Raw genomic sequence first — 25,594 nt, 5'->3', positions numbered from 1 at the left:
TAAGATTGATGCATAAAAATGTTGAAAAGTTTTGTTCAATTCTACAAAATTTTGCTGTTATGTTTTATTTAAAATTAATTTAATTATCTATCACTAAGAGTTGATATTTTTGAATTATATAAATAATTGATAATAAATTTCAGAGTTATATATCATTAAAAATTGGTATACATGGAATGTTTATGTTGTAAAGCTGTTATATAAAAACAAATCATCAATTGCTATATATAAACAAAACATGAAGTCATATTTATTTATTCAAAACTTTTTAAAATATCATTTTGTAGTACTGTATACTTCAGCTATAAAATTTATTAAATATATATATATATATATATATATTGCTTTCAGAATAATTTTTAGTTTATCAATAGTAAATTTTGTGGATTTCCATTATTTTGTAAGCGATAAATGAATTTGTCTGGTGATGGGTTTACAGTGTGAGGAAACGAAGAAACAAAAATAAACTCACACGCAACTTAAAACAATTTGTTATTGAACTTAGAAATTGTGTAACAACTCACCTCTACCTTGATTATTATCTTGTGTTCTAAAGATTTGAAATACGCATTAGCGTTACCTCTATTGTGGTATTCGTGAATTTCGATTATTGTTAACCGGGCAAAAGCTAAGAACTACGATTCTAGAGCATACGCCGGAGAACACACCTTCATTCCTTCCTAGCGTTACCTCTGTTATTCTACGATCGTTATGTTTAAAAGTAAATTAAATGTTTATGTCGTCTTACTTTGGATTGAATTATTTTAACAAGAACACACCAAATGTATGACAGCACGACTTCTTTCGCTTTAATCATACCCATAACAGGATTGATTTTTGCACTATAAAAACTTTCCTGTATGATCTGTTTCTATGGCTACCTCTAATTATAATTTTTCTAATTATAATATCTCTAATTATAATTATAATTTTTTATAACCATTCAAAATATTTTGATATGTGTTAGGGTAGGAAAAATTTTATGTGATAATAATATGCTTAATTGTAAATTTTTCAATCAACCAGCTCTGGTAAATTTATTTTTAATAATGCTGAATTACAAACATATTTGTATTTGGATTAAAAAATGCAGATAGAAATAGTATTCATATAATCTTAATTTTCATAGCTATTCTATGAAATCAGGCTATGATCATTTGTTGTCTCTCAGAACATAATAATTGCGATCATAATTTGATTCATAATTTTAAGTATACGAAGATATGTATCAAAGTTTGTAAAAAAAATATTAAAAGATAGTTTATCATCTTGAAATTTAACAAATACATGTTTTATATATTTTTTAATTGGATATTACTTTTTTGAAAGGAAGTAATAAATTTCCATAGAGTTTAGTTACAAAATACAAATGCATTAGCAAAAGTTTTCAAGAATAGAAAAAAATTCTCTATAATATTAATTAACACTAACTTAAATTACAAATCAGAAAATTGAAAATTCATTTTCTATTTATTCTATTCCTATTAAAATTCATTTTTTATTTATTAAATTCAAATCATTTCAAACACATTCATGAAGTAACAGGATTTGAAATATAATTGTTTTATTTGTGCAAACTCATTTGAAATAAAGCATCTTCATTTGAAAGAAATAAATGAAAATGATATTAGAAAACTGACAAGAGAAAAATTTTTAATATAGTTTTTGTCAAAACAATTTACTGTCATAAAAGTTGGTTTAATTTACTAACAACTTTCCTTTTCCTCCAATATTTTAAATGCAGGTTTTCTAATACATTGTTAAGTGTACAAAACATTCTACACTAAAATATTTTCTAAATATTCTAAGAATTTGTTGGTAAAACCAATAGAATCAGTTTACTTAATAGTTTGGAAGATGTAAAATTTATCATGAAATAATGATTCATGAAAAACATAGTAGATCTTGAGAATGAATAAATATGAAGCATCACTATTTTAATAATGCTATGAAACAGAAAGTTTTAATGTTAACATATATATAAAATAAGTATGTTATTTTGCATTCAAATACTAAGGATTGAACAAAGAAATTTATTTTTTTGATAATTATAGAAATGTTTCAAGCAATCACAGCATATATTTTTTTCTGTTTAGTTTTAGTTATCATAATTCATTGCTTATTTATAATGGAGTATATTTTTATTCTATTCAATCCAAAATAACAAATACTTTCAACAGGGAGCTAAGTAAAAAATTGGTCTTATATATAAAATTTTATACAAGTATTAGGAAAATTAAGTTTCATGAAATAAAAATGAATCTTGATTCCCCCCCCCCAGCAATCTTTGTACAGCATTGTCATAAAGATCTGGTAGTTTACTATTCATGAATCATGCATATATTTGATATAAAGATATCGACTCTAAAATAACCATAATTAGTATCACTCTTATTCAAGTTTATTAGAACAATATATTTTCAAGTTAACAACTGTTTCCATAAAATAATTCCGGTCATTCCAATAAAATTCATTCCACTCCTGTCATTCCAATAAATTTTAGATATGAGATACTCTTTTCTTGCACAGTAAAATTCAGTATTATAATATTATTTAAATTTACATATTATTATTTGCTTTGCTTAAATAGATATTGGTTTTCATAAAAATTCTCCCATTTTCATGCACAGTTTTGATTGATTTTAAATGATAATTTATACAGTTGCAACTTCTTATTTGGATATTCTCATAAACAAAAGGCACAAATTATTTTATATTAATAAAATACATTTCTTTTAGAAATTAAATAGAATATAAAAATTTAATTTCATTAGAAAACTATTGATATTAATATAAAAAACAAAATGCTGCAAGAATTTATAGCCTACCTGCTTACTAAATCAAGTCAGAGAAACAATCCCAAAAGAAGCCTAGTTGATAACGTACAAGCATTTCTAAGGGTTGTCATTAGACATTAGTACAATTAATCCATTATAAATGGAAATTTGATTTCTTGTAAATAAAATCAATGAACAAAAAAAAAGCTAATATATAATAACAAAAACATAAGGTGCCAACTTTCAGGTGATAATCATGAGACATATTTGGATCAATGATCATCCACTACCGGATCGAAACTGGAGGAAAAGCTGGCAACATCAGCGCCTCCTGTTGGTTTGATCATAAAACTAATGTTGGTGCATACCAATGATCTTTGGTTGATGATCTGTCTTTAATTATTGTTTGAATGATCTGTTGTTTAGCAATCGGTTTGGTAAATACGGACGATAATTGCAATTACAGCTGTATTTACCAATATTTAGAAAATATTTTAGTTTAGAATGTTTTGTGCACATGTTTTGTGCACTGCACAATGCATTAGAAACCTGTATTTAAAATACTGGAGGAAAGGAAATCTTGTTTGTAAATTAAAATAATTTTTATGACAGTAAATTGTTTTGACCAAAACTATCTCAATTTTTTTTTTTCTCCTGTCAGTTTTCTAATATTTTCATTTCTTTCTTTCAAATGAATATATTTTATTTCATATGACTTTGCATAAATAAATCAATTATATTTCACATCCTGTTACTTCATGAATGTGTTTGTGAAATATTTATTTTCTGATTTTTAATTTCAGTTACTGTTAATTAATATTGTAAGGAGATTTTTCTGTTAAAACTTTTGCTCATGCATTAGTATGGTTGTAACTAAAAATAAATTTGCTGGAACATACTGATTCAAAAATTTACATTAACAAAATCATCACATTAAATTTAATTTTTATTAAATTTTTCATACCCTAATTAGTATCAAAATATTTTGTGAACGGTTCACGTATAATAATAATGCAATGTTAGTAAATGAAGGGCTTAAAATATCAATATAAACTGTTTAGATTGAAAATGAAAGTAATATAAAAAATATCCATTTTAAAAACAATAATAAATAGTGATGTACTTGGATATTTATTTGTAATGAGTTCAAAAATAAGCCGCTATACAGTTTTAATTTTACGAACTTTTTTGCAAAATTAACCAGAAAAAATAAATGCAACTATGTATTTTGCATAGAAATTTTAATTTAAATACTAATCCTTTTAGTTTACAAGGATTAAATTAATAATAATGTATTTGCAGATTTTGTAAAGAAATGAATCATTTTAAATAAATAAAAAAAAGAAAATGTTGAATTTGGTTTTTAAATAATAAAGAGCTGATAATGAAAACTAAAATTAAAGAATTGCTCATAATTCTTTTGGGATTCTTAGGTTATGGTTTAAACATTAATCTGAATGAAATTCACATTTCACAATTAACAGTTTGAATTTCAGACAACTTACATGAATTAACTTTTCCTATGCTATCTCCTTCCCTTGTAAATGATTGCACATTTTCTTGAGTAGTATTTTTATCTTTTTGGTACATTAAATATAAATAATAAGCATATTTTTTTTCCTCTCGACCAACAATTAAAAAGTCTAATTCCCACAGTAAAGAGCATAATGAATACAATATATTTAATATATGATACTACTGTATATAACATATATTAATTTCTTCAAATACGTAATAGAAAACCGCTAAGCTAAAATATCCATGTAACACCAAAGTTGAAAATAAAAAAATCCTTGCAATTTTATAAGAACTGAGAATGAAAAATACATAATAAAACTAATACAGAAATTGTTTTTGCATAAAATGACCTACATAATTTTTTACAATACTAATCGATGAAATGCACCAGAATGTAATATGATATTTAATTCAAAGAATTTATTAATTAATAACAGAAAGACTATAATTAGAGATAGCCATAGAAACAGATCATTAAGGAGAGTTTTATACGTAAAAATCAATCCTGTAAACCCATCACCAAACAAATTGATTTATCATCTCACTATCATTGATAAATTTAAAATTATACTGAAAGCAAGATAAATATTTAATAAATTTTATAGCTGAAGTATCCAGTACTACAAAATAATATTTTAAAAAGTTTTGAATAAATAAATATGACTTCATGCTTTGTTTATATAGAGCAATTGGTGATTTGTTGTTATATAACAACTTTATAACACACATATTCCACGTATATCTGTATTTAATGATGATATATAACTCTGAAATTTATGATCAATTATTTATATAATTCAAAAATATCAACTCTTAGTGATAGATAATTAAATTAATTTTAAATAAAACATAACAGCAAAATTTTGGAGAATTGAACAAAACTTTCCAACATTTTTATAGATCAATCTTACTTTTAAAAATCATACTATAATTGACAACGTACTGATAGTAAAATTCTGAATTTCTCTTCAGAACAAGAATATTTAATAGATTACCTTAGATAGAATCCAAACGTAATATTTATTTTCATCAAAATAATATTACATTTTAATAATAATAATAATTTTTTTCTTGTAATGAACAAAAACGATCAATTTTAATTTAAGTACAGGAAAACAATGATATTAGACACTTTATTAGTCTACTCTTTCATCGCATGATTAATCCGCTTGCACGAGCACACAGCTTAAACTGCGACGTCATCTTGATGAAAGCAGGATATCAGCAGAAAAGTGAATATGATAGCGAATTAACCATTTCAGCAGAAAGAGAGGAAAATAATATTTAAGAGTAAAAATTAACTAATTATTTCATGTTATATTTTTTTAAAAAGTAATTTACAATATTTTTAAGACATTCCATATTTACGGCAAATCTACAACTGAAAATGAAATTTTTTGTATAGAATAAACTCCCGATTATTTGATGTTCTTGATTTTAAAATGTTATTGAAAAATTCAATAACATTTTTAAATAAAGAAGCTTTTTAACGTAAAAAAAAATCATTGTTTTTATTGAATTAAAGAATTTTATATACAAAAATCTGGATTGTCTCATAACTCTATTAGGTCCCTACCGATTATTATCTCATAATTCTATTAGGTCCTCACAGAAAATTAAAATTGTTCTTAAGTATTTTATTTTAAATTTCTATGCTTTTTCGGCAATATTGCGGGCTATCCGCGGTTATTACGCCTCCGAATTCCCTTTAGAGCTGAACATCTTTCCTCCTTATTTTAACTAGTCTCCTGACGCATGCGCAAAAGAGTGTAAATTGTCAGAAGCAGAAATGGAGAATTAACAAATAGCAGCTGTAAAGAGAGCATATCATTGATAATAAGTTTTTAGAGGAAAGTATGAACGCAGATACTTGCCCACATTTGTGCACAGTCCCTGATGCTGTAACTAATTATTTTGTTATACTCGCCTCTTATGTGGAGTATAATTCCGATGAAACGCTTAAAAGAAAATCGTCTAACGTGCATTGTTATCTCTGCAAAGCAGCCGACAAAAGACTACATGCATGTTTAAATTGTACATTCTTTGGTTGCCTTGATTATGAAAATGGAGTATTCAGTCATATAAAAGATCATGCCATTAAAAATGAACATTATTTTGCTATTACTGTTAATCATGGCTTTATATTTTGCTTCATTTGTGATGATTATATCTATAATGAAACCTTTGATGATATACTATCTAATTTTAAGTTAGAAGCAAGTAAAGATTCTGACAGTGAGTCTGATTTACCTCCTGAACCTAAAGCAAGAAGAATTGATGATAGTGAGTCTGATTTACCTTCTGAACCTAAAGCAAGAAGAATTACTCCTGACAGTGAGTTTGACATTCCTTGGGAGCCTAAAACAGAGGAAACAGTGCTCACAGAGACGGAGGACACGGTTGAAGAAATCTCACAAGATTTATTTACTGGTTTAAGAGGTATAATAAATACAGGAAATAGTTGCTACATTAACTGTATTATCCAAGTACTTGTACACACTCCCATACTAAAAGATTTTTTCCTTTCTGAAAAGCATATGTGTTTCTTACCAGATTCTTGTCTCACATGTGAGATGTATAACTTGTTTCAGGAGTTTCATTGTGGAATATCAGATCCTTATGATCCTTCAAAAAAATTCTTTCAGGTATTGCAAAAGTTTTGTAATACACCTCTTGGATTGCAACAACAAGACTGTTTTGAATTATTTCAGGAAATTTTAATAGGATTGCATGCTAGTTGTCAAAAAACACATAAAATGGATATAACAGATTGTAACTGTGTAATTCATCAGATATTTTATGGAATCAATCAAAGTTCTAAAGAATGCTCACAGTGTAAATCTTCATCATTTTTACCTCTTGATCATTTCATGGATATCCTACTAGATTTAGATGGAAAAGATGATTCTCTCTTGAAAATTTTAAATAGAAAATATTTTGAGCCACAATTGTTATCTGACTATACTTGCTCAGAATGTAAACAAATCAATACAACATATTTATACCAAAGTATTAAAAAACTACCAGCTGTTATTTGCTTTCGCATGAATTGCTTCATGTGGGATTCTGAAGACTCCGGAATCAGACAGTTTCAAAAGAAATCAACTGCTTTTGCATTTGAAGAATGGATAGATATGTCATTCTATTTAAATGCAAAAGGTGATATTGAACTATCAAGTGAAGCTTGTGCGTTAGGTTTTAATACAAATGAGAATAGATATCGGTTGTTTGCAGTTATATTTCATAAAGGGGATTTACAAAATGGGCACTATTCAACGTATGTTCGGCTGCAGAGTGATAAATGGTATGAATGTGATGACAGTTTTATTAGTGAACGAAGTTTGGAAGAAGTTCTTAAATGTGAACCTTTCCTTTTGTTTTATTGCAAGAATTTATAAATGTTCGTATATGCATAATTTTAAATGTTTTCTGCAAAATGGTCGAATTCTTTTATTTATGTTATTAATTCATTACTTTTTTAATAACAACAAATAATTAATTTTAATTAGAAAATATTTTGAGCTACAACTGTAATCTGACTATACACGCTCAGAATGTAAACAGATCAGTACAACATATTTATACCAAAGTATTAAAAAACTTCCAGCTGTTATTTGCTTTCACATGAATTGCTTCATGTGGGACTCCAAAGACTCAAGAACCAGACAGTTTTTTTTTAAAAAAACCAACTTGCTTTTGCATTTGAAGAATGGATAGAACTGTCATTATATTTAAATGCAAAAGGTAATAACTGAACTATGTAGTGAATCTTATGCTTTTGGTTTTAATACAGTTGAGAATAGACATCGATTGTTTGCTTTTATATTTCATAAAGGGGATTTACAAAATGGGCACTATTCAACTTATGCTCGGCTGCAGAGTGATAAATGGTATGAATGTGATGACAGTTTTTATTAGGGAATGAATCTTGTAAGAAGTTCTATAATGTGAACCTTTTTTTTTTTATTGCAAACAGTTATAAATGCTCATGTGATTATGCACAATTTAAAATGTTTTCTGCAAAACATTTGAATCCTTTTATTTATGTTATTAATTCATTACTCTTGTAATGTTAACTGATAATTATTAATTATTGAGTTGCTTTTTCAGACTTAGATTTAATTGAATTCTGTGAAACCAGCATCTCTAATCTTATTCTAAAATTAATCGTAAATATAAATTGTTTATAATTTTAAATGCATTATTTTTATTACTAAGTATTAGAGTGAAGATATTGTTCAGAATAAAAAGAGAAATATCCATTCCATATTTTCAAAATTGTGATTGACGATTCAACGAAAAATTAAAATCTTTCATTTTTGTCATGGTTGACAATGAAATTTTAATGTCATAAAATTGCCATTCTTCAATTACATTTTAAAAAAATGTTTCATGTATTCATTATATACAAACCGAAATTTTCGATATTTATTGTCTTGCAGCTTAGAAGTTTCCTACAGTTGACGATTCTTTGGGGGACATTATGTAAACTCTTGATGGTTGCCAAGTTAAAACAAAGTGAGCTATAGCTCGTTGGTATAGGGCACCTACTTGTTTATTCTCTTTGATGTTTGATCTATGTATCTTTTTAATGGTTTTTTACATCTGCTTTACAAAATAGTTCCCTATTCCTTCACCCCTTGCCAGTTTGATGCAGTTGTGTCTTTCTACTTTAATGTAAAATCCCATTTAGAAAAATATTAATAAATCTAAAATAATATGAATTAAGAAATATATAAAATTCTGAATAACAATTTCATCTACACATTTTTGTGTATTAATAGGCCCCAGTAAATATTAAATTAATTTTTAATGTAGTTAAAAATAATTTTTTATCATACTGATTTATTCTTTTAATAATAATTACTACAATAACATTTTACTATTATTTAATAATCAATAAATCTTTTAATATGTTTGACACAATAAATTTTGGTTACTTTAGTCATGTGCTATTTTTAAAATTGTATCTGATCGTGTTTACCTGTATTGTTTCCATTTTTTTATAGTTAATATTTTTTTCTTCTGTTTCAATTGATATTTCATCATAAAAGTGATGCTAGAGTTTATTACAATTGAGTGTTATGGTCCATAGATCTATTAGGTGTTTAATGTTCTATTCATCTCTTTTAGTAAATAGTTCCTAATTCTCCCTTCTCCTAGATATAATATATTTGTGTGCTTTTGCTTTAACAAAAAAATTCTACTTATATAATATGATTAAATGATTAAAATAATATGATTAATAATATATATTATAAATAATATGATTAAAAAAGAATATCAATGAAACAGACAAATATGCATCGAATATGCAAAACTCTGAATGACAAAATTGTTTATTTTTTATTTTCTGTATAATTCACACCTCAAAGTAAGTAGTAAATTGATTAATAATGTAATTTAAAATAATTATATTTACAATGCTAATTTATTTTTTGAGTAATAATTACTTCAATAATATTTTACTGTTTTTTAAAAATATGAATGATTCTTTTATTGTATTTAATTCAATATCAGATACTTTTGTCATGTATTATTCTTAAAATTGTAACTGATCATTTTTGCCTGTATTGATTTCAAACTTTTAATTTTAGGATTAATAGTTATTTCTTTTCACCTCAAATTTCACTATAAAAGTGGCATCAATATTTATTTCAAAAAAGTTAAAAAATTATGTGAAAATAAAATATTGTAAAAATGTAAAATTGTGATTAAATTATTAATCATACTTATAACTATATTGTTTTTCAGACTTCATTTGTGCTGTACAGTAATATTTGTGTATCTTTCTTTTCAGCAATTACACTGAATGCTTAAAAAAATGGGAGAGGGGATTAAAATTAGAATTGAGTATTAGATGAAATAATCTTTCATTTTATTTACTTTTGACTACTCATTTTTATGAAAAAAAAATAAGATAAAAGCTGTGTATAAAAAGGCTTATAGAAATTTTTACTGTGATTGTATCATTTTTATTTTCTGCACATAGTTGAAATTTTTATCCTTATTAAAAGGAAGCTCTATGACCTTGTTACAGGATGCCATGAAGCAGTGCAAGTCTTTTTCAATCTCTCATTTCATTCATTGATTTTAATTATTTGTGTATATAGTTTTAAGTAACAGATTCTAATAAAACATTTAATTATAGAGCTCTTTTGAGAGAGTTAGTCGCAGTATTTCTCATATATATAACATACATAAATTCAAGTTTTTAAACAATATAAAACTTTTAAAAGATAATTAATTAAGAATAATGTTTTAGCATTTAATCAGTACTAGTTTGAATCATTTCAAGTGCAAGGAAAGCAATTTCCTACTAAATTAAATGGAAACATAAAATTAATATAATTGGAAATTATCGGAAAAGAATATATAAAAATTTTGAAGCCCTTAGGCAGTTGGCAGTTTGATAATCTAACCATTTCTCTATCTGACATTCAAACTGAACCATCTTCCAGTAGAATGTAAAGAGACAAATTCCCTTCAATCAGCTTTAAAGTTACCGCTTTTCACGGTATATTGGTGACTTTACAAGAGGTAGCAGTAACAATTCTCAGACTTTATTGAAGGAAAAATTCTCTAAATTGACTTTAAAATAAAACACATTAATTAATTTTATATTTAATTAAAGGTAACTAAGCATTTAATAGCTAATTCATTTATAATTAGTTGTTTTCAGTAATTAACAATTTATATGGTGTCTGACAGTAAAAATTGCTTGGTGGAGTAAAAAGCAATAAAAGAAAATGAACAAATTAGAAGGTAATCTAAAATGGAGTATATCTCACTAATAATGAAAGGAAATTTTCACAATTTGTAAATCTTATAGCAAAATAAAATAATAACTGATACAAGTGAAATAATTATTAACTCTGAAAACAATTATTAATTTATATTAAAAATATTCATTTACTTTTTATTAAACTTGAGTGTTGAATGATATTTTATATTAATTAAATGAAATATTCCTAATTTAATTAAAGCTGTATGAAATGAAACCATATCAATTCAAATGTTAAAGAACTTTTCGAAATTAAATTTGGATTGTTCATCAAAGTACAAAAGTCTTTAGTTATTGTTATTTTGGTAAAGTATTGTTTATTATGTATTATTTGTGAATATTGTTTTAAACTAGCCGCCTCTTTGAACCGATTGGTTCGCTACAATTAATGATCGCTTAAATTTTCTGTTACTTATATTATGTAACTAGAGGTGCACTTTTCAGGGTAAATACCGAAACAGCGCCCCATTCCAATTTTTTAAAAGGCAATTTTCTTATTTTACCCAAAAAAATATTCTGCCAGATTAGGAGTTGAAGTTCAGCTTAAATAATATTTGAATTAGTACGATCTACATTTTAATTATTCAAACAAATTAATTAACCTATTTATAAAATTGAGTAAACTATATGGTAGTTTTAAAGACAATTATTAACAAAAATATAGGTAAAATGTGTAAAAGCATCTTGAAATTATATTTTAAAATGAGATAATTCAGTAATTTAAAATGAATTTTAAATGATTGAGTTATCAAAATGTACATTATATGTGAGTGTTTTAGAAAAGGGTGCTACTCGAATTTATCAATGCTATGGACCTCAGTAAGCTTATTCCGTCGGTAATAAGATTATCGAATCCATATTGATTTCTATTTTTCTGATATATGAAAATTTTACACAAATAGCCATTTTTTTTTTTTTTTTTCCTAATTTAAACTATTAATATGTTAAACATTTCCTGAAAAAGGCTAGAAAAACTTTCGAAACGATTTTTTAAAAATTATGACTGCGGTGCCTTTCAGATGAAAGCGCTATATTTATTCTTATATATTTAAATTTCATTATACAGTTATATCTGTAAATATTAAAGGCAGAAATTGAGTCTTGTCTGTCTTTATATTGGAGCATTAGAGGTCAAATTGTTAGGTTTAATGTTATCAAATTTGACACATATATACTTTGGAGGAAGAGAATATGTGCCTGAAAGCAAATTTTCGACACTGGTTTTAATTAATCAAAATTTGAACTTAACAAAGATAACTTCTGAAAATATTATCTCACACGCCGCCTACCGAAACCTACCACCAAGCTTCAGCTGTGCCACTGGTTTCAGCCTGCACAACTCAACTCAACTCAACTCTCCTCTTCTACATATTAGCCCTGAAATTTAAAATTTATTTAGTTAATTTGAGAAGATCTTACTACATTCATAAAACACTTTTAGCAGCGATTAAGGAAATTCGTCGCAGAAATATTTCTTGAAACGTGAGAAAACGAAATCATAAAATGGCTGATTGTCCGACTCAAACACAAGATACTACTACCGACTCAAAAAAATGTATGCAACCATAGTAGTGAGAAAGGAAAATACGATGCACCTAAATTATCTAACGAGCCTAGAGGAATGAATTCTGTGCTTTCTTTATCAAATGACGATGAAATCATATTTTTCCACTATTTTTTCCAAAGTTTTGCTGCTTGTAAGACTATAATAAAAGCTACTCTCGAAGCAATGAGTGTAACTAAAAATTGTTTTGCAATTTCAGAGTCGTTAATAACTCCAAATTAGAAACTTTTTAAAGTACACAATGTGGTAACTCATATGGTCTCTCAAGTTCAGCAGTTTTTTGGTATATTTTGAACTGATTTTTAGCCATCATCGTAATCATCTTATTTACAAGTTGGGCGGTATCACAAACACGAGTAGTGGTGAATTTGAATCTTTGGTCTAGCCATTTCTTTTACTCATCAAATAATTTATTTTTTTTTTTTTTTCATTTCAATTCTTTATATATCGGGACTCACATTTTCTATAGATAATGAAAAATGGGACAAATTTCTCTACACGTGTATGGAGGAGGGGGGGGGAGAGAAAATCACCAAATTCTGTTAGTCATTTTTTGTCTTTACATTTTGTAAATTTTTTATCACTAACTTTTGTAACTGTCAATAAAATGTCTGTTTATGTACAAGTTTTTGATGTCCTATTATTTAATTTCAACAAATTAATCAAAAGACTGACTTAAACAAAATTTTACATTTGTTTGTTCCCTATTTTATTTGAAAAGTGTAAATAAATTTGTGAAGATACAAAAAGTCATTAAAGCAAGACAATAGATAAATTCCGTGTAAAAATCAAATTTGGTAATTAAAGGCAAGTAAAGATTCAAAATCAATAATTTTGCTTATATTTTAAATTTTGCATCTAGCTTAAGACATTATAGTTTCTGATTGATAAATTTTGATAACACTGTAAAAATACTTGACAGTAACAGCTCTTCTGACTGCAGTATACTTTATGATTATTGGGTTTCAGACTTGATGTACAGTTATAAAATGCAGATGGTCTACTGTGCATCTATGTGTTGAATAATATTCTTAAATTTAATATCCATTCATGTCAAGTTATACTAATGTATGAATTTCTAATATATATTTCATATAACAATTTGTAATTACTAGAGCAATATGTAAAGATATTTTCAACATTTAGATCTAAGACAATGTCAAAAACCAATCTATTTTGTGCATGGTTATTAGTTTTATCTATATATCATCTCAGTTACCATATTTGAAACTTTTTTTATATCTCTTTGCTTACAACTATCTAACAATAATAAACTCTAGTTATACCATCATTTTTTAAAAAAATATTTTCAAATGAAATAATAATTGGTTAAATTTCAGTAGGTTGGAAGATTCTTTTATTTAGTTAATTATAAAGATATGTAAAATTTTAAAGGTTGACATCAACTTTATAAAAAATTAATGAATATTTGTACAAGAAAGCAAGCTGCAAATGATTTCAGATGTATGAATAAAAAGCTGTTGATATTCACCACAATTAAATGTGCATTGGTTAATGATACAAATAAATGAAAAGTTTTAACCATTCCAGAAAAAGAATAAGTAAATTTATTTTTACACAAAATGTGAATATGTATTTCATTTTAACTTTAGAGAAAGTGTGCTATGAAGATGCATAAGGGTGTATATAGTATTCTGTTTTCTTATTCAAGCAAATATGATTTAATATCATGATTTTTAAATCATTTCAGTTTAATAAATAATACTTGCATTATATTATTTAGTGGAGTTTGAATACACAGAAAAAGAAGTTTTATTAGACATATATTTTTTACAATATATATATATATATTAGCTGTTAGTGTGGTTTCATAGAAAACAATGTTTGCATAAGATTTTTAGTTTCTTTTGAATTGACTTTTAGAAATTCTCTTGCCTTAATTTTTTTTTTTAAATGATCTTCAGCAGCCTTCTTTCTGTGAATGGCTAAAGCTCATATTAGATAAAAGACTAAATTTTTAATTGTTTTGTTTTCAAATTTTATGGAGGCTCTTTTCTACACTAAATGAACATAGAAGAATAAGCAATAGCATTGTTTGAAAGTGAAGAAAAATACCACGTTAGGTTATCCATTTGAAATTCTAGATTGAAATACACTGCTCCTATTACATTAAAACTGCCTACTATACTTTTAATCAGCATGTAAAAGATGTTATTTTTGGCTATCTGAAAACTTCTATATTCTTATTATCATTGTGCAACGGGAACAATGCAATAAAACTTCTCTTTATTGTAGTTGTATCTTTTTAAAATTCAAATACAAAGTTGTGTGGGGCTTTTTCTTTTAAGCAAATAAACTCATTAAATGATTCAGTTATTTTTCTGAATTTGTTCTCACAACTGTAAGCTTCTCCTCCAATAGATTTTGAGAAAGAAGATAAGTTTCTGCAATTTAAAAAGAATTTCAAATGGGCCCCAGTTTATCCAGGTTTAATATTTTATATATTTTCAAATTAAAGACATCTTACCAGAAAAAGAAAACAAATGTGACTGATCATTTAAGGAAATATTCCCAACCAGTAACCTCTCATTTACTTTAGATGCTTTGTAAATTCCACATAAGTACAAAAAGCCAATAAAAGTCTTACCTTCTTAGTAACTCATTCTGTATTAAAATTTCCATTTCTTGCAATGAGCAATACATGTCACCTACGAATTTTCAAAGGCAGCAGAGTATTGAATGTACACCCACAGGTTTCATCAGTTCAGGCAGGGATTCTAATTTGGGAAAACAGAACTGCAGAACTGTTAAGCCAGCCATTTATTGGATTTCAACGAAAAATCAATATGACAGTTAAAAGTATAGTAATTAGATTCGAGGAAAAAAGGATTAATTTTAAATAACCAGATAAATTATCATACTTATACAGATCTATATTAAACATGATAGAATTAAGCTTCTCACAATTTCTTTAATACAAATTTGACTGTTGATTTTATTATCAAACAGTTGTAAATTTAGAATATGGTGGTGGTAATATTATAAATAAGGTGCAAAAAGAGTTGCTAATTTATAGATAAACTGTATGTATTAAATATAAAGGTACAGAAGGGTGTAACTTACACTGATATTTGTGTATTAATTGCATTCCAGCAATAAATCACCAAAAATAATTTCACCGAAGATGTAATATTAGTCATAGCTAAAATTTGATTATGTTCACCAATTCTATGCAGTTGAGTCTAAAATTTGCCAATGGCACGCGATTAATACACAAGTACCCTTTTGCTTTATAGTAATATTTACATTTTTTGCTTAAAATCTTGTAATTATTAGTTGAATATTCATGAGTAAAAGTAATGCTTCTGTAGCTTTTCACTTACTGCTCAAACCTTATCTAATGTAAACATATGTTTCTAAAAAAGTTTTTGTATTTTCATTGGTTAGAATGCTTTCAGTTATGTTTCCATTATTCATTTTTATTAAGAGGTATGAGAGTTTTAATACAATTTTTTTTCTTACTCTTCCAGTGATTAAATGTTCATAAATGATGTAAAAAAAGCTTCATAAACAACCTACTAATATACACTAAATGATTGGTTTAAGTAAATAATAAATTACATTGGACTATTGAAAAACAATTGACTATATACATATAATTGACTATATATATATAATAAATGAAAATAAAAACATTTTATACTTTAAAGTTTTTATTTGCTTGCTGAAAAGGAACTCTTTCTCTTATAAGAGAACAGAATATATTTCTTCTCTTAATAACCACTAAAACATAGGTATTATTAAGGTGGCTATTTTTCTGGTTGTTACTTTGTATTTTATGAAAATATTATAAGATCTTTCTATCAGTGGCTTATCCAATAAATGTACAACCTGTAACAAATGTCATACTTCATGAAAAGAAAGAAAAAAAAAAAAAAATCAAATTCTTGGGGATAAAAACTTTTCACTCTTTTGAAGTAGCTACAGCACTGCTTTCAGCAGTACATAATGGCTTAATAAATGTGAAAAGTTGCTATCCCCTTGAATACTTCAGGAAAACTTATTTTTAATATTGTCACGTAGATGAAGTGAATGTAGTAAATCCAATAGAAATGAACACACTCAAGATCAACTGAAGAGTTTTAATACCAATCTAACCGATTGGGAAATTGCGTATATCCAGTTCAAGAACCTTCTAGAATTTGAAGGCCCGCAGAAAATTAGGAATTTACATAAATAACATATTAGAATAATTAACATAAATTTGCATAATTAACATAAGTTTGACATAAAGCAAATTGAAATTAAAAATCAACTTTAGACTGTTCTCCTCGCTTGTACTCGAACCCGCAGCCTTCCGCTCCGCTATGAAATGCGTCATTCAGCCGACTGAGCCACCGGCGATTGATCAAAAGGAGCAATTTTCGCTACAATATAGTGTGAAATTATAAATAAAATATAAACAAACGACAGACATATTTTTGGAAAAAATATATTAACATTTTAGTTTCAGTAATATCTTAACAAGGGCGCATTTCATGGCAAATTCAACATAACATTTGTATTCAACATATTCATTTTAGTATGGTAAGGCTAAAGAATCTTAACAAATATAAAGGTTCATGCATGACTTAGCCTTTCTGGAAAAAATTATATTAAATTGTAAACCTTTTCAGGATTTGACTAGCCATTGTTTTCATTTAAGAGTTGCAAAATTAAATAACAATAACACTTATATAATTATAAATATCTGTTGTAAAATAATAACAATGTATAATTTTTTTATGTTGAAATTAAAATATTATGTGTCAATACTTTCATCTTAATACGTATATTGAAATGCAACATTTGCCTTAAAAATTATCTCTACATGTCAATTGATATCTGAATGATTTGTCCTTCTAACTTTTTCTCCTAAGTTCGATCCTAGCTACAGTTCTGATTTCGTCGGACTCCAAAAGCCTCGCCCTTTCAATAAAAAAAAAAAAAAAAAAAAAAAAAAAAAAAAAATTCATAACTTTTATCACCCAAACTATCATTTTTATAATAAATTCTCTATACTATTATTTTAATTTTATTTTTAATTTTTTCCCTTTTACTTTCTTAATAACATTTCAGTCATTCTATTTAAAATTAATTTCTGATTTCCACTTTGCGTATGTTTTTCTGCACTCCCCGGAATTTCACACAAATTTTTCGATGAATTCGACAAATTTTTCGATGAGCCAAAATTTTTCGATGAATACTGCTGAAGGCCCCGACCAGTGGCAAATGAACTGCAGTAAACCTCCATAGCGATGATGAATTAACCCTTTACACTCGGAAAGATAATTTGATGCATAATTATTCACTTAATACATGGACCTGTTTATTACACCAAAAAATAAATACATGCAACTGTATTAAGTTGAGTTTCCCTGAAAAATAAATCTACATCTTTTTAACATTCTGTAGATATTTTTAACAATTAAAATTAAAAAATAAATAAATAAAATTGCAGAATGATGCATCGTCTTGAATGGTGACTGAGAGGCACCATTTGAAAGCAAAGGGTTAATGACAATATCGAATTTCACGAAGGAAAGTCTAACTGTTTAAATATTATGAGGAAATAAAATTTTGAGTCGGTATATGAAATAATTTTACATGGTTCTGAAACATTAGAACTTATTCGACTTATATAACTCGTTTTATGAAACTAAAATGAAATTACCACTAAAAAGAATGAGATAAGTTATTTATATAAAACTACTGATCCTATTCTGTGGGAAATATTTTTTCGCGATAATTTCTCCAAAACGCTGGTTGTATAACAGCGTAATAATAATAATAATAATAATAATTATTAAAAAAAAGTTGATGGCTTACTTGAATCATTCGTGGTGTGACACCATCATATTTACGTATTGCGATGGTTTGTAAAATTAACCCTCTCAATTCCTGCCGGGCTGTTTAAAAATTTACCTTATAACTTCCAAGTCGGTCGGTTTCGGGCTCCTGCCAGCCGTTTTAGGGGAGACTCTACTAAGGATTGTACTGAGGAGTACAATCGCGACTTTTTCACAGTAGTTTCCCTGTGCCTTAGGGCGGTAGAGGTTGAGGAGGGATTCACTAAATAGGTTGTTGGCGTATATTTCGTATTTTGAAAGGGTTTTAGTTTCTATGTTCATGTGTTGTTAGCTCAAAATTGGAAAGATTTTATGGCCATTTATAAAAATGTTTCCACTGAAGTGCTCTGTTAACGGTGAATGATATATAAGGATACCGACAAATTGTTTATTTTTCGGATAACAATCAGAAGCTCTTTTCAGTATTGAGACTATTGTAATGATATAAAGACAAACTATTGCACTGTCACTGCGGCTATTCACATCGCAGTTTTCTCAGAAAATATGTAGCAATTCTTGTTACTGTAGATGTAAGTCGTTTTACACTCTAAGCTTCTTATTCTGTCATCAAAGGACTGTCGGAATTTCTGAGGCCGCGTACAAACTACCGCTTTCAAAATAGCATTAAAAGACCAAAAAAAGATTGGGAGTATTCTTTATCGCCCCCTTCACAGAGTGAGATAAGTTATATAAATACTGAGTTTCTTTTTCGAATGCCATTCTGAAAATTTCTCTTCAGTTGCGAATTTCTTCTCTTTATTTTAGGTACTATGAATCGGGTTTTTGGATTATCAGAGTAATTTTTGCATAGAAACGCTTATTATTTCTTCATTATGAGTAAAAGAAATCGTGAATATATTGAAGAAGAAATTAAAGCAATTTTACTTGCTTCTGATGAAAGTGAAAGTGATCTATCAGCAAAGATGATGGTTGGCCAAAAAATGACACTTTAGCTGATCTCTCGTTTATTCTAAAAAAAGATTAGATGAACGAGAGAGATAGAGACAAGGAATCAAAAAATATTATATAATTTAATTATTATCAAAAATTTGTAAATGATTCCCTCATTTGTGGAAATTTACTATGAAACTTTCGTTCAACAATTTATCTTGTCTTAATAATACTATAGAAAACTTCACATAACATTTTAAAATCAGAAATTCAGCATGACAGTTTATACTAAAAAGTAATATTTATGATGATTGTAATAGTAAATGTGTTAAATCTTCATATTTAGTTTATGAAGAATGTAATAGTGATGAATGTTTTAGTAAAATGTTCAAACTGAAAACTGAAGGAATGTATTTTCGAAATATATTTCGCTCATATAATTCGAAATATATGAGTAATTTTTTCCCCCGAATTTTATTTCATAAATTTTCGTATTTCAGTATTAAATGAAGTTTTAAAAATATGTTATCTCATCTATTGAATTATTTCGATAGATGAGATATATAACGTTTGACGTAATATATTGCCTTGGTTAGACAAAAATTTTAAAAGTTATATTTTAAAAGATTCGTAAAAATGAATGGCAAAATAAAGATATTTTTGGAATGTATATTTACCCCACATTCATTTTCGATTATTTAATGTAAAAGCAAGAATGCGCAAGGTTTTGGAAACAAAATGTGAAAACTTCTTTAAAAATTTAATTAAGTTTCTAAAAATTTTCTCTTAGTGTTAGTATCGAAGATGCTAAATAATATTTTATATTTAAAAATTCAATAACGATAACAGTTTATACTAAAAAAGAAAATGCTAAAGACAATAAAAAAAAATCTTAGCTGAGTGTTGAAAGAACGTATTATTTTTGAAATGTCTTTCATAAAGTGCAATAACATTTTTTTTTTTTTTTTTTTATTTAACGAATGTTTGTATTTCGGTATTAAATGAAGATTTAAAACATTATCTCGTCTATCACTGAATTGCATTGACATCTATATTATGTAAAAAATGCACTAATTGCATTGATATATGCACAATGTATGTTCTACATTACTATGTAAAAAAATTTTACATGATAATATATGACATATTATTTCATTTTGGCAAAAAAAAAATTAAATTAAATGTAAAAGCCTATTAAAAATTAGATGCAACATAAAGATGTTTTTGAACTTGCCAGTAAAGCCAGTTTTTATTTAAATGATTTCGAAGCCTAACATAAAACTTACAAAAAAAGCAAACTATTTTCTAAATTATAGAATAAATTTCAAATTTTTTGTAAAAAATAAATACCCCACATAGACGATGAACGAAACGCTTCAAACTAAAAAATATGAGTACATTAGAATAAAACTCTTAAGCTGATAGAAAATGAATCTCGTTGTCGAAAACCGCAAGGCAATTAATTATTCAAGATAGAGCGTCGACAGATTTATTACTTCGGAGTGCGGGGGGTAACTGCCCCTCCACTTGGAAGAAGTCCATGTCTCCCAGAGACACCCTCAGCGATTGAAAAGTGCTTGGATGTTAAAGAATTAAAGCACTGCTTTCGGGTTTTAATAATATTATTAGGGCGTTGCTCAGTGATAAATTATTATTTGGAATTTATGTTATACATTATATTTACTGTTAGATATTGAGCAAAAACAAACGTAGGTTTTTGTTTAAATGCATTTTTTTATTAATGAAAATTCCTCTAATCTAACAATTGTCTGTTATGATACTATCTGCTGGACTGTTAAAAATTTCTGTCATATTTGCTAAACACTAAGCATTCATTTCGTCATTTTACGAAATATGTAAAAAGAAAATTTTTCTGCTATATTGTTTTAGTTGAGCAAGGTTTATTTATTTATTATTATTCAAAGCTATATACATCAAATGAATGAACAGAAGTTTCAATATAAAAATTAGTAAGTAATCGCAAAGCCGCATGCTGTGAAATATGAGTAATACTGATGTTTTATGGAATAGAAAAATGTCAAGAATGCAAGCGAATTATTAAAAATTATTTTAGATTAGGAAAGAAGATTTTAATTTATAAAATGTCACTTCTTTATTAAATGTTTTTGTTTTACAATGCGATAATTCTTTTAAAAGCTGTCATTATATGGAGGGGTTGGAGAATCCCCCTTATGTTTTCATTGCATTTATTCTTTATTTTCAAACTTATTGATGTTTATGGTTTGATGCTAATCTCATTTTTTTTTTTTTTTTCTTGTAGTATTTTGCCGTGGTAAAATTCCGTTTCGCATGTTCAGATTTGGATTTGAATTTTTGAAATAACTTGTTTATTCGTTTAGTATTTTGTATGATCCATGATACTATGATTAAAAATTAGCAAGAGCAATCTATACGATGCCGTTCCGTTACATAGGTTTAGGAAAATCAGTTAAAGTAGCGATTTAATTTGTCGAATAATTAATGTTCACTATAAATTAGTAAGAACAATTTATAAGATATTATTTAACCATTACATAGGACTAGGAAATTAGCTAAAGTAACGATTTCATTTATGGGTGGCGCTGTGATCGCTTCAGAAATGCCAAAGGAGAAAAAAAAAAAAAAGCACAAGGTTTTTTTTTTTTGGGGGGGGGGGTTTCTTTAATCGTATTAAGTGAACTTGTTATTTGGATGAAAACAAATTCTTCACAATTTTGTTTATGTGATACATGTCGAATAAATTAAGTTGCTGCTTTTGTTTTTATTCTTTTTTTTTTTTTTTTTTTTTTACAATATAAAATCCTGAGATTCCGCTAACTATATAGATTATGAGATAGAATTTCAACGAATTCCTAGTCACCACTTGTGTTCTTACAAGATTCAGAAGCCTGACTGTTTAAAATATGTGAGGAAATAAAATTGTGAGTCGACGTATGAAATAATTTCATACGATTCTGAGACATTAGAAGTTACTTACCACTAAAATGTTAAAAAGGTTTTTATAAATATCATCCTTTCCTATGGTTACGTTACGCATGCATTTTCTAAATAAACTGTCGAAGACTATAAAATATATGAAATAAAATATCCTGAAAGCGGAGGAAACAGCGCTAAATTCGAAGGAAGTTGATGGCCCGCCGCAATTTTTCATAGCGTGACACCATCATATTTACGTATTGCAGTGATTTGTGAATGTAAAACACTGAGTACGGGTTTTAATTGGGTGTTGCTCTGTGATAAATTAGAATTTGGAATTTATGTTATACATTATATATTCTGCTGCACCGCATGGCGTGAAATATGAGTAATACTGAAATTTTTCTGCAACAGAAAAATATCGGACTTTTGAACACAAGCAAATTATTCGAAAATGTTTCAGATAAGAAAAGAATTGTTCAGCTTTTAAAATGTCGCCTATTAAATGTTTTTGTTTTACAATTTAATGATTCATTTGAAAACTATCATTAGATTGGGGGAGGGGGTCTGCCATCTCACATTATTTCGAAGAAATTTTTTGTAGCCTTCCTTTTCAATAGGTATTTTGAAGAGGCTTTACTCAAATGTAAAATCATTTCAAACAGTTACTCTTTTAGCCATTAATATGCTTTTTTGAATGGAATACATTATTTTTGCTATAATACAAATTTTTATTAATCTATTTGTTTATTACAATGCAAAATTTCTTATTTCAAATAATATGAGCTCGTTTGTATCAGAACTTGATTGACAAATTAAATGAAACTTAACCTCCAAATTGATTTGACTTTAAATATTCATTAATTTATTTGCAAGTTTCCTATGAGAAAGTAACGCTATAGAAGACAGGTCTCTCAACTTTCAATTTTTAAATTCCATGTATTTATAAAGGAAATTAAAATGGGTACAGTTGATAATTTACTATTTTTTAATATAAATAATCCTCATATTATAATTAATTGTTATCTAAAAGATTTAAATTTCATTGAAATCAATGAAAAGCTACATATTTGGATTTAAAAATAGAAATTTCGAAAGGAAAAACTTTGGTAGGTATTTTGATAAAAGGAATGAGTTTGACTTTAAAGTAATTACCATTCTAATCTAAACTCTAAAATTTGCAAAAACTGGGTTTTCTCACAACTGAATTAACAAATTGAGGCAACAATAAAATTAAAAATTTATCGTTAATGATTTTTCTAAAAGCTATTGCAATATTGAAGTTTTATTAAGGAGGATTTATCTATGTACTAATATTTTTACAACAAAGGATATGGTTTATTCTATTTGGATTTTATTTATCTGGTGCTGAGACACTTCGATTTAATTCATATGATGACAAAACGTTTTAACCAAACGTTGTGAGCTAGTTTTGCTTTCAGTAGAAGAAAGTTTTTAATTTAATAGTTCTACCTATCTTCAAGAATTAGTTTTCTTTTTTCCTTATAATTTAGTACAAATCCTATTGGAAGATATTTACATTTAACTGGCCATTTATTCTTTCATTTATTCTTGATTTTAAAACTTATTGGTGTTTAAGGTTTGATGCTAATGTCTTGTCCTTTTTGCAAATAGTATTTTGCTGTGTTTGTATTCAGCTTCGCTTGTTTAGATTTGGATTTGAATTTTTGAAATAATTTGTATTCTTGTGTGATCCACGATACTATGATTAAAAATTAGCAAGAACAATCTATACGATGGTGTTCCGTTTGTGGTGAATAGCATATAAGCCAGTAACAACTCTTCTATCCGAAGGATTGTTTTGGTAGAATTTTTAAGTTACTGGACTGCTAACCACAAGGCCCCAGGTTCTATCCTGCGCGCATTCCCATGTCGCTTCATTGGTGACCCTATCCTCGCGCATCACATACCGCTAAATTGGTGACCTCGGACGATGAAATGTTAACCTTCATACAGCTGTTGTGGCTCCATCTACCCGCAACCAAAGTCGTCAGACTCACGTGACGCAGCAACCCAAAGTCGCCAGACACACTTGGCGCATCAGCACCCACACACGCTCGCCATAACGCTTTGCGCTATTCAATTGGGTACCGGCCCATTTAGACAACAGCTAATAAAATACTTCACCACTCAACAGCCGTATCGTTAGTCTCACCTCCGACTCACTGGAGGGAGAGTACTGTGGGGAATAGCATATAAGCCAGTAACAACTCTTCTACCCGAACGATTGTTTTGGTAGTATTGTTAAGTTACTGGACTGCTAACCAGAAGGTCCCAGGTTCAATCCTGCGCGCATTCCCATATCGGTTCATTGGTGACCCTATCCTAGCTCATTCACCTATCGCTTCACGTTACGTAGGTTTAGGAAAATTCGTTAAAGTAACGATTTAATTTGCCGAATAATTACTCTGCACAAAAAATGAGTAAAAACAATTTATAAGAAGTTATTTAACCATTATTTAGGTTTTGGTAATTAGTTAAAGTAACGGTTTAATGCATGAGTGGCGCTGTGATAGCTTAAGAAATTCCAAAGGAAAAAAAAAAATTCAAGTGGACTTATTAGTTAGATGAAAACAAATTCTTTGCAATTTTTTTTTCTGTGATATACATCAGATAAATAAAGTTGCTGCTTTTTTTATTTTTTTATAATATAAAATACTGAGATTCCGCTAACCGCATAGCTTATCAGACAGAATTTTAACGAATTCCTAACATCTACTTGTGTCCTTACAAGATTCAGAATGACTGTTTAAAATATGTGACGAAATAAAATTTGGAGTCGTCGTATGACATAATTTTGTATGTTTAACTGATTCAAATTGACTTTCATAACAGTCTACAATTATTTAAAAAAAGTTGTAAGAATATACCACTAATATATTAAAATTTTTTATTTTAATACTATCCTCTATCCTCTACATTGTGGAAAGTCACTCTCCTTTAACATTAAAAGAACTAAGAGAAGTACTTAAAGAATTCCCTAAATTAATAGAAGCAACCAAGTTAGCAAAGATAACAGAGAAGAGAAAAGGATGACAGTCCTCAACGCTCTGATCGGCTAAGTTCCATTAAAAGTAAAGTCATCCCTCTGCAATAACCCGACATCCTGATTGGTCACTTACGAACAATAGTTTATCCCTCACCGAACTCAGAAAACCTTCCTGCATCACCCTCTTCTACTCCCTTCACAGCTGCTTTCCTATTTGCCAAGACATCACTTTCACTCTCCCTCACCTGCCATGTGAATTTTCTCCAGAGGACTTTGTTCAGTTCT

At 27.5% G+C, this 25,594-nt stretch overlaps 1 protein-coding gene across 1 annotated transcript; it reads left to right on the top strand.

The window, feature by feature from the left end:
• Positions 1 to 6,004: 6,004 nt before the first annotated feature.
• On the top strand, positions 6,005 to 9,582 carry LOC129958060 (ubiquitin carboxyl-terminal hydrolase 22-A-like). The gene is made up of 2 exons (XM_056070225.1): positions 6,005 to 8,185; positions 8,738 to 9,582. The coding sequence occupies exon 1, from the start codon at positions 6,152 to 6,154 to the stop codon at positions 7,691 to 7,693; it is 1,542 nt and encodes a 513-aa protein (XP_055926200.1). The 5' UTR covers positions 6,005 to 6,151; the 3' UTR covers positions 7,694 to 8,185; positions 8,738 to 9,582.
• Positions 9,583 to 25,594: the final 16,012 nt, after the last annotated feature.

This window comes from Argiope bruennichi, chromosome X1 (assembly GCF_947563725.1).
Source record: "Argiope bruennichi chromosome X1, qqArgBrue1.1, whole genome shotgun sequence".
In the NCBI taxonomy this organism is placed as follows: domain Eukaryota; kingdom Metazoa; phylum Arthropoda; class Arachnida; order Araneae; family Araneidae; genus Argiope; species Argiope bruennichi.
The sequence above is the reverse complement of the archived record's forward strand: the minus strand, read 5'-3'. Positions and strand labels throughout refer to the sequence as shown.

Bases quoted from the DNA above. Each gene is read 5' to 3' on its own strand.
- LOC129958060 (XM_056070225.1), top strand. From the start codon at position 6,152: ATGAACGCAGATACTTGCCCACATTTGTGCACAGTCCCTGATGCTGTA.